At 33.4% G+C, this 12042-nt stretch overlaps 1 protein-coding gene across 1 annotated transcript; it reads right to left on the reverse strand.

Moving 5' to 3' along the window:
* Positions 1 to 2589: 2589 nt before the first annotated feature.
* On the reverse strand, positions 2590 to 11793 carry Ca1 (carbonic anhydrase 1). Its single transcript, XM_003480007.3, has 7 exons — positions 11638 to 11793; positions 10989 to 11180; positions 9786 to 9904; positions 7280 to 7375; positions 6384 to 6446; positions 4081 to 4236; positions 2590 to 3011 (listed from the first exon to the last, which is right to left on the reverse strand). Exons 1-7 carry the CDS (start codon positions 11669 to 11671, stop codon positions 2895 to 2897), a joined length of 777 nt encoding a protein of 258 aa, XP_003480055.1. The 5' UTR covers positions 11672 to 11793; the 3' UTR covers positions 2590 to 2894.
* Positions 11794 to 12042: the final 249 nt, after the last annotated feature.

The raw sequence follows: 12042 nt of genomic DNA on the forward strand, positions 1-12042 counted from the left end.
AGTACAAAAACCTTGAACAATTGCAATTATGTATTCATTCATATCTATGCTTGCCTCTTTATATCTTTGTGTATTACCTGAGATTGAAAATTGTCATCTAAGGAAATCCTTGTACACTGTGTCACAGACGATAGTTGATAAATAAGCATTTGGAGTTCATAGTAATCATAAAGACAATGTGCACAAAATATTTCCTTATGTCTTCACAGTCTTGTGTACAGAGAATGTTGACATTACTCAGAATGACTTGGGCCCACTATTAATCTGACGACATTCTCTTTAACTGAGTCTTCTTTTTTGTCCTTTTAAACTCTCTTTTGTGACCCTTTTATTATTTTACCAGTTAATAAAGAGTTCACTGATATTTGGATTTTCTTTCAATTTTATCTTTGTATAAGAAACCCTCTTTCAAAGAAACCCTATGTCAACTCAAAATAATAATTGGAAATATAGAAAGATAATTCGTGAACTATCCCAGAAAAACGCAGTCTATCTTAAGGCAGCTGCGATAAAGAATGAGGTAGAAAAGCAAAAATCTGTGCTATACTAGGGGAAGCCCTTTATAGCCCATTGTTAATGGCTTAGACTGCCAAGGTCCAGAATGACTTGTGACTGAATAGAAATGAATAGCATAGATTTTTAAATACTCTAAAACTCAGTACAAAATTTGGTTAGATCTAATTATGTAATTTGTTTTGGAGAGGAGAGAGAGAGACATTGGCTTTAGTTACATATTCATAGATACCTGGGACCACAAAATGGTAAAAATCCGCAAATATGGAGTAACTAGAGTTATAAGACATACAGACATGCTCTTTTATATCCTGTAAAGAATGGAATGTTGCTTTTCATTTATTTTCTTTGGCATAATCCTCCTTTTGGTGAATTGAATGCTTTTAGTGTTTTTTGTTCTTGCTGTTGTTTACGCTTGCAATCATGAGCAACTTAGGCAATATTTTTGAACTCCTTGGACTTGCAAATCAGTAGAACATTGCCATAAGTGTTCTGCATGGTCTTTGTGAGGAGAAGACAAGGCAGAGGGCAGCAAGGAGCACCCTTGTACCCTTTGGCCTAGGCTGGGCCTCATCAGTTGGCACTGTCATTCTAGATGCTGAGAAGCCCAACCAGTTTGACATCAGGAAGATCCATTGACAAACGTCATGGAAAAAACAGAATCCTTGTACGATGTCCAAATCCTCTACATACCTAAATTGACAAAAGAGGAGGGTATACAAGAGGAGCATGAGTCACCGAAATATACTAGTTGAATTCTCAGATGACCTAATGCCTAGTGCACATATCTTCTCTCAACAGCTGCTTTCATTGGCTTCTTCAGAGGATGGAAAGCCCCTATAATGCACTTGGTAAGTTGTGCCAAATTGATGAAATTCTGGCAGAAGCAGGAAGGAGAAACATGCTCCCCACCTGGCACTCGGCTTAGTGATAAAGTTTGATGACCATCATATATCTCCTGTCACATGTTTGGCCTTTCCATAAGGGGACTGACAGACCTACCTATCAATCGTGGAATCAATTTCAACCCTCTTAAAATATGTATGAGTTAGCAGGGTATGTTTTAAAGTCCTTCCCATGAAATTTGTTTCTAAATTGCTTGCCTTCAAAACATGATTTCAAGTATTCTTTAGGTGCTGAGCATCTTTTGTAGATGTGTTTTTCAAACTAAACTGAAATATCTGTTTCTGTGGCTCTCAGTATAACCTCGATAACTTTAGAAATAAAAGCCAATGGTTATGATTTGTGTGAACTAAGAGGACGGTTGTTATGTCAAAAATAAATACCTCCTCCATGGAAAATTTCCCTCAGCACAAAAGAAGAATGTGCCTGGATCTTTCTAATTTTGACATTTATTTAGAATTTTTGGTTGATTCTGTGACACTAGATAAACCAAAAAAAAAAAAAAATTGGAATGAGCTTTGGTTTCTAATATTTTTCAGACAAGAGATCTAAAGTAAATTCAAGACTAAATATTGGACATGGAACTGCAAAACTCTGAATGTAGGTATGGCTTTAGAGAAAACTGGTTTCAGAGTAAGTGCACAGAAGATTCAGTGATGTTTGCATCACATGATCCTGCAGTATTTTTATACATCATCCTCTTATGATTTTTCTTTCAAATTAAAGATACAGACACATGCAGATTAATGTCATCATAATGGTAGAACAGCATTAGCCTTGATAATGTGGGGAGAAAAAATGGAAGCAAAATTTAGAAGCATCTTGCTCTACAAAAGACATTATTCTAATAGAGATCACAAATGTCCAGCATAAAGTAATGTTAAACTCAGATGACATGACATTATATATTTGTCTTTAAAAGTAAGCAAATGACTTTCTTGATATTTCATCCTAAATTGCTCTTATATTTGAGGTAAAATACTCCTTAGAGTAAGGTATTTTTAAAACATTGGAAGTGGAACAGGAACTTAATCATTTTTATAGAATACAGAATGTACAGGTATGGATTCTCTGTGATGCATTTGATCACTATATATACTTAAAATATACCAATACAATTTGATTGGGAAAAAATAAAAACAAAAACTCCCACCCAATACAGAATAGACAAGATGAAACAGATGAAGCTATTTTATTGAATCAGCTAAAAGATACAAATCAGTTGTGATTATAAAAATTACACAAAGTCAAATGGAACTTAATCATAAATTTATGCTTATAGCTCAATATTTGCAAAGCTTACAGATTATCTGAATTATTCACTAAGACCTAAACTTGATGTTTTTCTAATTCTACAGGATAAATGTGGGTGTACTGTCTTGCCAGTGTTCAAAAAGCGTGTTTCTTAAAAATGATCATCTGATTATGTCGTGTCAGAAGCGTGAGTGGATTCTTGGATGAGCTTCTTCTTGGCTGCATCAGAATGAGGCTTTCACCTCTCTGCCCTTCACGGGCTGTGGCGGGCGGTTGTTGTGCTGTATGGGGACAGCTTTGTCACCTTCGGTATTTGACAGAAGACTGCGGAACTGTGCCAGCTGAAGGGATATAATATTTAAAGAATTAAGAACTGTTAACGTCTCACAAAACACTGTATCTGTAGTATAATTAATGCACTGATATTTGGAAAGCTAAACTAAGGATTGCATTGGCTTCACCAGTGGTAGGAGCCATCACATTTCTTTGCATTAAAGATTTTGCTTAAATTATTAATGATTCATTGGGCTACAATACCATCTTTGTTGCTTTTCAACTGTGGTGCTTTGGGTGAGTAATGATAAGTTCTGTGCCTTACTTTTTACTTCATTGAGTTGTAAAGATTAAATGGGCTGATACATAGTATTTGTTCAATTATAGTTAGCTGTGGCCGTAATGTTTGCCCTATATGTTTTTACAAGAAATGACTAACAAAATACATGCAAGATGCCTACTAAGTAGTAGTTTGATCAATGATAATTATTGTTATCACTATAAAGAATAATTAATGTCACATTTTGGTATATATTTAAAAATTTAAGCTTGAAAAAAGCATACCAGTTATAAAAGTATGCAAACCGAGAGCTACACTTCCCTAAAGTCTTGTGGGTCCTTTGTTTCTTAAATTAAGAAGACATTTAACATGGTTAGGCTTTTCCTTATTAAAGAAAATATTGGGAGTTATGAATCTCATGTTTTTCTTTTCTTGTTTTGTTTCTTTTTTTTTTTCTCTTCCTATGTATTTCTTTAGGACTATGGAGTGAACCCAGAGACTTCGACTGAGTTACATCTCTAGCTGACCTTCAATTTTTAATTTTGAGACAGGGTCTCAGCAAGTCAACAAGTTTCCCAGAATGGGCTGGAATTTGCCATCCTCCTGCATAAACCTCCAGAGGGCTGGGATTACACATGTGTATCACTATGCTTGACTCCATGCTTTATTTTTTGCATAAAAATGAAATAGACAGTATTATACTTCATTTTTGGAGCATAGAGAGGGTCTTTTATAGTTGGAAGGGGGGGGGAAAGCCACTCAAAAACCTAACTGAGATAATAATATTCCCTGTTGACTCCATCAGTTGAAGTGATCATCCAGTCTCAAATCTCAGTCCTTCTCCTTTGACACTGTACCTGTTCCGAGCTGACACTGATGGTCTCTTTACAGACGATCCAGGTCACACTTTCATGGAGAGGAGGATGAGTCAGGGAGCCAAAATAGGTCCAGTAATCCAGGGATGAAGGAAGGAGAACGGAGGGGTCAAAATTTGTGAATGGGGCTCGTTTGCCCTGAGAAAATAAAGAAGAGTGTACACGCACACCTTCATTATCATTTCATGATGTAAAATATTTGTATCAATATGTAGTGGAAGAGAAAATACATTCTCAAAAGTGTAAACTATCTAGACATTTTTAGCTAAGGTTTTAACTTTTTTTTACTATGTATTGTTTCATAATTGGTGTGTTGTAGATATAAACAATACAAAGAATAGAAAAGACAGAAATTTTGGCCAACAAATCTTCCTTTCTTCATTTGGTTGAAGATAAACAAAGGTAAAAATTCTTTTTTATAATCCATATTCATGAAAAGCTATTTAATATTGATATCTAACATAAAATATTTTTCTCCTCTAGGAGGATAAATTCTGTTCTAGTGAAAAATATTTATTGACATGATCACTGGTCACATTTGAGTTATATTCTCTCCATTATTCCTGATTGGTTATCATAGAACCAACTATTATATAGCAATAGTCTATGTACTTGGGATTTTAGCTGATTATTCTGAGTTTCCCAGATAGATGTCAGTTATTATATTATCTGTCCACGACGATATTTTCTTCTTTGGTTCTTCAATATTTATTGTAAGATACACATATTTTTTTCCTCACTTAATTGCATTGCTTGGAATGCCGATTATAACATGTAATTGTGAGGGTCACAATTTTTGATTGAAATGTAAGTGCTTCAGTTTTATTATTAAGTTTTTGAAGTTTAATTCAAGTTTTTAGGTAGTATCTTTTATCAAGTGGGAGTTTTCGTTTCTTTTGTTTTACCCTCAAAAATGAGCATCAAATTTTCTCCAATGTTTTTTAATTTAATGTTTAATGTTCTTTGTTAAATTTCATGAATTATATTATACTAAATATAATGAATATAATGAATTACATTAGATGTTCTATTACTGATTCATCCTCATATTTATGGACTAAACTCTACAAGTTTAGAAACATTAACTCAATGCACTATTGAAACTAACTTGCTATAATTAATCTTAAGGTTGCCTTTAGCTATATTCGTAAGAAAAATTAGTCTACAATTTTCTTTTTGTCATACTCTTTACCCGAATTTGGTATTAAGTTTCATGAAGTTTTTTGTCTGTACTGTCATCTGGGCAGTTACTTGACACTTACATGACTGTTACTTAAAAGCAGAATAAACATAAAATTGTCTGGGCCTGGAAAATTTTTTTTTAAATAAACACATTGATTTCCTAGGTTTTGAGTCTATTTAGATTTTTTAGCCTCATTTTGAGTCAAGTATCTTTATATTTTATAGCAGACTACTTATTTTATCTGAATCTTAAAATTTTCTGGTATAATGCTATAGTTTTGTCATTAAAGTTTTTTTTCTATAACTTTAGTTATGTCTTATTCTTTAAAAACTTTTGTTTACAATAGTATTTTGTATATATGCCACTTGTCCTTTACTGTAGTTGTCAAAAGTATGCCATTTTTCTTGGTTATTCCAAGGAAACAACTTTTCATTTTATAATTAGTATTTTATTTTGTATTCACTCATCATTTGAAATTTTTTATTTCATGCTTTTATATCTTCACTACTTATTTTCTTTTCATATATAGTTTTTAAAAATAGTTTTGAGTTGGGTCATGTGTATATACTTATTTAAACTTTAGACTTATCTCAGATCAGCACCAAACAAACTTATTTACATAGTAGTAACAAGTCTTTGCACTGTGAAAAAAATGACAAAATTCTGACTTATGCATTAAGTATTTACTGTTAAAGCAATGAAAGAATAGATTTTCTGGAAAATTCTCTTTTTTAGGTTAGTTGACTATCATGATCATTAAATATTGCATGTTAATTCGCAAGAATATACTACACTTGTAAACTTTTGTATTTCTAAAAAATATGGATAGTTTCATTTGGATGTGGTGTTCCCAGCAAGATTTAATGACTAAGCAACCTTCTTTTGTACTTGTCAAAATCAACAAAAAACATGCAAACAAAACAAATTCCTGAATTAGAGTTTCTCAGGCACAGGTATAGTATTTACACAATACATTGATTTTTCAAGTTGGTAACTTTTACAACCAGCCTAAGTGCTCCCTCTTCATATGTGTAACTGAGAGATTTTCATACTTCTATGTATATTGCTCTTAGAATTAAACTATCTTGTTTAGTTCATTTACCTTAGTTTTAACTTCACCTAAGGCATCAAGTACTTTCTGCAGCTTTGCGTTGGCCTGGCCAACCTAGAAATTAAAAAAAAAAAATTAGTGTTAAACACATATTAGTATTAAACTAAATTTTAAGTTTTTAAAATTAACAATAACTGAAAAGAGGTAAGGTAATTTCTTTTTGTTCTGGGAGACAGAATTTTAGGTGTGTGTTTTTGCAGGCCCTTGGACTCAGGCTAATCACAGGTAGAGTAACAAATGAAGTGCTTGGTTGGAATTTAATTATAGACAAAGATGTTCAAAGCTTTACAAGCTAAATCTAGGAATAGAGTGAAATTGTGATGTAAAAGCCCAAAACACTTCATTTTTGTCTTTTCTATTTCTAAATTAGCACATTTTGCCATATTCTGAGCACTCAGTAAAATTGATGAATCGCTGTAATTTCAAAAGTGATGTAATTGATCAAACATACTCAATGATTTTTTTATATAACTTTTAAAGGACTCTTCAATAAAGGATTTAAGCACCATCTCCCATTTAAAAAAATCAATTGAACTTCTTGGGAAAAATTCTCTTAATATTTCTTTCTGATGAAATATTAAATTAATAAACTCCTAAGCTTGAGGTAAGAAATTCGGAGAAAGGGGAATCTGGAAAAACGGGAAAATAGAAATTCTTTTTTCTCTGTGACAACTTCCTATTCCATCCCTACTTAAAAATGTGTTTTAAGAGGAAAAAAACATAGAAACAAGACAGTAACATATAAAGAAAAAGTTTCTTTAACCATAAGTAAAATGGGAACATTCCAAAGAAGACTCTTCAAACGTCCTTTGCTTTATGTCGTGTTCTTTGAGGTCTGATTACTAAGTAGTAGTATTATCTGAGTTCCATAGGTATCTGTAACTCACCTTAATCAAAACACCAATAATTGCTAACCCATCAGGCTTTGAGATGGCTTCAGCCGCACTGGAGTACTTCACCGAATTCCAGTGAACAAGGTGAAGCTAAAAATGATAATGTAGTTAGTTAATTACTTATGCAAGGATGAGGACAAAGGGAAATAATGTTAGCCTGTTAATATATGAAGATATCTATGTTCCACTCTTACAAAGGGGGATCTGTATGCTGTACAATGTAAACAAATTACAATTCCTAAAATCAGTGAGTAAATTTCTTTTCCTACAGGGACATGAACTATTTAATATTATCTCTTTTGGTATTAAAAATAACAGGAAAAAATCTGACCACCTGTCCTTTGGACAAAAACTGAAGTTGTTTTCTCCCTTATGAGAAAGGGCTCGTGGACATCCTGGCAGCCTGGGCACATTAGTGCCCTTCTCATGCATCTCTCAAATCAAACTGCAGCCTGAACTGTGTGGAACTCTAGACTTGTATATCCAACAGTGTCTGCATGCCTTTTTGATATTCTTTTGATATTTCTACATGAATATCTCAAACTCAACACAATCAAAATAGAACTCTTGACTTGTATTTGCCAAACCTGTTTCATTTTCTCTTCTTAGGAGAAGATAGCATTATGCATTTAATTGTTCAACCAAAAAGTATTTGCGTAGTTGTCATCAATGTTTTATTTTCAAATACTGTATCTCAGATTAGATCTCACTTGTTCAAAATGTCCAGTGTTTTCACTAGGTACTTGTTTTCTCTGGAGTTTCCTTTCCCATAGTCTTTGAATGGCAGACCTTGTTTCTAATTAAGTTGAACTCAAATCCTACTCTTCAGAGAATCTTTACTCAACCACCCATTACTAAGAGAACATCGTGAATAAAATCAAGTCTTTCAATATTGCTTATTTGATTTTCTTTTTACTTCTACCTCTTCCTTTCTCTTTCTTTCCTTTTTTTCTTTCTCTTTGCTTCCTTCCTTTTAAAGTTCTCTTTTACTTATTAAGCTCAAGTTCTGGTACCAAATTCTTTTATAAACAGCATCTAGCTTATTATAAGTGCTCAATAAATATTTATTGAATGAAAAAAAAAACAAAAAACCGCTTCACGGAGATCACTCACAGTTCTATCTGAAGTGCCATTTCATTCTAATATCCTTTGGTCATGCCTGTCTAGAATCTGTTCTTATTCTTAATTGACTATTTCTATGTATATAATACCATGATGCTTTTGTAAATATTATTTCAATTTGCTACTGTACTTATTTAATCATAGTCCTTTATGCACACACCACCCTGCTTGAGGAGTTCTTGCTTGTGTTCTAACTATAGAAATGTAATTAACTTTACTGAGTACTTACAATGTGAAGAAAGCTGGTCTAAGTGTGCCTTCAATGGGTTTACTCACCCCATTGTTTCAGCAGGTGTGTGAATTAGCTATTAATATTATCTTGTTTCCCTTGATGAGAAGATTGGAACACAGAATGATTCTGTCCAAATTTACAAGGCCCATAAGTGTCAGGCATTTGATTCAAACTCTGAGAGTCAGCTGAGGAGCTTGCATTCTTAATCCCTGCACTGCCTCTCAACCTGGTATATGATATGTACCACATATAGGGTTATTGAATTGTGACATGTTGAACTTTGTGTCCAAGTGACTCTACACCAGTCCAGATTATTTTTATTTCTCTCAATTTAGGGCTGGGGATTTAGCTCAGCGGCATAAGTGCCTGCCTTGCAAGTGTGTGGTAGTCAGTTCAATCCCCGGTACTGATAAAGAAGAAAAAGACAAAAAAATGGTATATTTCTCTCAATTTAGATGAATCACTAGTTCCAATTTCCTAGCTACTACCAAGTATTCCTTCAAAAATGTAGGTTCCTTGCCCATTTAATTTCATTATACCTACTTTTCATTTCATATGAAAGAACTGGGGAATAAATATTAAATATATATCTACAGTGTTGAAAGATATTATCTAAATTTATAATATAAAACAAGTTATATTTGCAAAGAATTCCCAAGTCATCCAACAGAGTAAAAGATGCATATATTTTATAAACTCCTTAGAGAAAAATGTCTTACACAACTACTTTTACTGGTGCATAAGGTACAAGGAGTATGTATTCACATATTTTTTAGTAAAAACAAAAAATATTACAGTGGAAAACAAATCAGATGACATTATAATCATCTATCAACAGAGGCTGATTAAATAAATTCTGATGTATTTATGCAGTTAAAATCCCACAGACATTACAAAGTGAGATGGAATTAAATCTCTTGATTTGAGAAAATGGTCATGATAAATTGGTAAATAGGAAAAACAGTATGTCCTGCTATTGCCAAGCATGGTATGTCTGTGTTTGATTTTAGTGTAATCTGGGAGTTCCTAATGAAAACTGGAATAATACTTCGTTTGGTGTCCTTATGATAGTGGTTTATATAAAAATAGAACTGCTTTTGGGAGAACTGAGGGTGATTATAAATTCTATTTACTAAATTACATTACCTCTGCAGAATACTTGGCTCCATCCACCAGGTGCTCAGAACCATATTCATCTGTACTGCCCCAGTGAAAATGGAACTGGGAGAGCCTGTAGCTGTCAGAGAGAGGGCCGCCTTTCAGTACTGGAAGAAAAGGGAATAGTGGTAGTCTGAAGATCATGAAATCCAGCTCATCCTTGCAAAAACTAACACTAAACTGTCTTGATCTGAAATGAAAATAAACACTAGAGCTAAAGTTTTCATCCTTTTTGTCCACTATATCCATGATGGCACTGTTCTCTAGGGTGCACGACCAACTGTGACATTGATAAGACAATTCCCAGCACTTGAGCTACGGCTGTGCCTGTTTCCATTTCTAAGAAAGCATAGTGCAAGGTGAGTGAATTGTATAATTACAGAGCTTTCTTCGAAATTCTGCAGTTTGAAAATTCATCAATTCTTTCAACAAAAACTGCATAGGTAGTATTCATCAAAATCTATGGTAGTTTATTTTGAATAACCAATTATTCATTACAAACCTGATACTTGATAAAAACACCACAGTGTATCTTGACAGCTATACTGAGAACCCCTAACCAGGGGCTGAAAGAAATGTAAACACATATACCAGACCTAATCTGGTATTAATAAGAGACATAGCTCCAAATGCACCTAACATTTAGGCTCAGAACTTAGTAGAAAAATGCTAAAACCAGTATGGCCTTTTATGTCAATAGTATTGTCCTATGAAATTGCCATTTAGTGATCGATTCAATGATCACTGATGAAAAACTGACTATGTAGCTGTCAATGTGCCTGATCCTGAGGTATGAGAATTGCAGTGTTATCCTTCTGCCTGTCTTTTCCACTGTGCTAATCCACTTTCATTTCAACCAGAATGTAATAGCTCTTTCAGTTTTTATCTTCATAACAATTTACTCACTAGGCTATTTGGCTGTTTATAGAAAAATGAAGTAAACATAAAGATCCTGGCATAGAGGAAGAGATGGGGAAGTATTATTAAGTCTCTAAGTGTTTTTTAAAGGAGACAAATCTAGGGATCCAAAAAACTATCTTTATCTTTCTGGACACTTTCCAGAAATACAAACTGTTTCACCAGATAGCAGCATGAAATATTTAAGATGACTGTTGGTGCTCTCCACAATTCATTGTTTCAGTTTCCTCAGTAAATTTTAGGAAAAAATATCAGAGCAGTCTTTGAACTCACCTGATTTATCATCCTCAAAATTCACATGGAAGGAATGTCCCACGTTGACAATTTCTTTGGCACCAGCTGGATTGTAAGAGATGCTGATGGGCTTTAGAGAGGTGTCATGTTTGACAGCACTAGTTTCAATGTCAATGGGAGACTGGTTATTTCCATTGGCAATGGGGTACAGCTTGCTCCATTGTTCAGGACCTACCAGGACAAGTGTAGGCATATAATCAAACCATTATTGAATGCTTGATTCCAGGTTCTAGAACCCTACCTGTTTGCTTATTAGATTATGGTTTATCCAGATGTGATAAATGACATTGAGTTAATTGGGAATTCTGTGACAATATCCTTTTTCTATACTGTACTGTAAAACAGTGTATCTGTCAATACCAGCAGTATAGGCCTAAACACATAGCCCTTAGGAGTAGGTTATACATATTTCATGAACAATAGATTTATAAAATGTATACTGAATGTACTTTATAAATATTTAGGCCCCAAAGACCAACTACTAAAGTTTCTTACAATGATTATTATTATTAAAACCAGGCAATCCAAGTCATCAAACTGTGGTTGTCTTATTAAGTGCTTAACATATCTTCTATTAGAAAATACAATCAAATATTATTTTAATCTATATGAAAAGAAATGTTCTTACCATTTTGGCCATCATATCCCCAGTCACTAGACATGATCTTCTATTTAGTTTTCTTTTTCTGAAAACAAAAATAAGAACTGGAATAACTAGTTGCAACTGAGCATGTAGTAGGTTCTGTACTCTATCACTTGGGTTTTTATAGAAATGTTTCTGCCCTTAAAAGGCTACTATTGCATCATCTCTGCATATCAGGAAGTATATCTAAAAAAGATGTTGTAAAAATGTTTACAAAAGTTAGTTGAGTTCCAATCATTTTATTATACTATAAAAAGAAATATCAAAATCATAGATTTTATTAACCTAAATCCTGTTCCATTCTAGAAGATATGGTTGAATATTATTGTATGAAATTCTTTGGATTTCATTTTTTTGTGGGCGAGGTACCAGAGATCAAACTCATGACCT

Source organism: Cavia porcellus, unplaced genomic scaffold (assembly GCF_034190915.1).
Source record: "Cavia porcellus strain 051 isolate PalLab524CR breed Dunkin Hartley unplaced genomic scaffold, mCavPor4.1 scaffold_10, whole genome shotgun sequence".
In the NCBI taxonomy this organism is placed as follows: domain Eukaryota; kingdom Metazoa; phylum Chordata; class Mammalia; order Rodentia; family Caviidae; genus Cavia; species Cavia porcellus.

Coding starts and splice junctions, on each gene's coding strand:
- Ca1 (XM_003480007.3), bottom strand. CDS start 11,671: ATGTCTAGTGACTGGGGATATGATGGCCAAAATG. Junction 7,376..9,785: donor GAGCCAAGTATTCTGCAGAG/GTAATGTAATTT, acceptor TATCATTTTTAG/CTTCACCTTGTTCACTGGAA. Junction 3,012..4,080: donor TCAGTGTCAGCTCGGAACAG/GTACAGTGTCAA, acceptor ATATCCCTTCAG/CTGGCACAGTTCCGCAGTCT.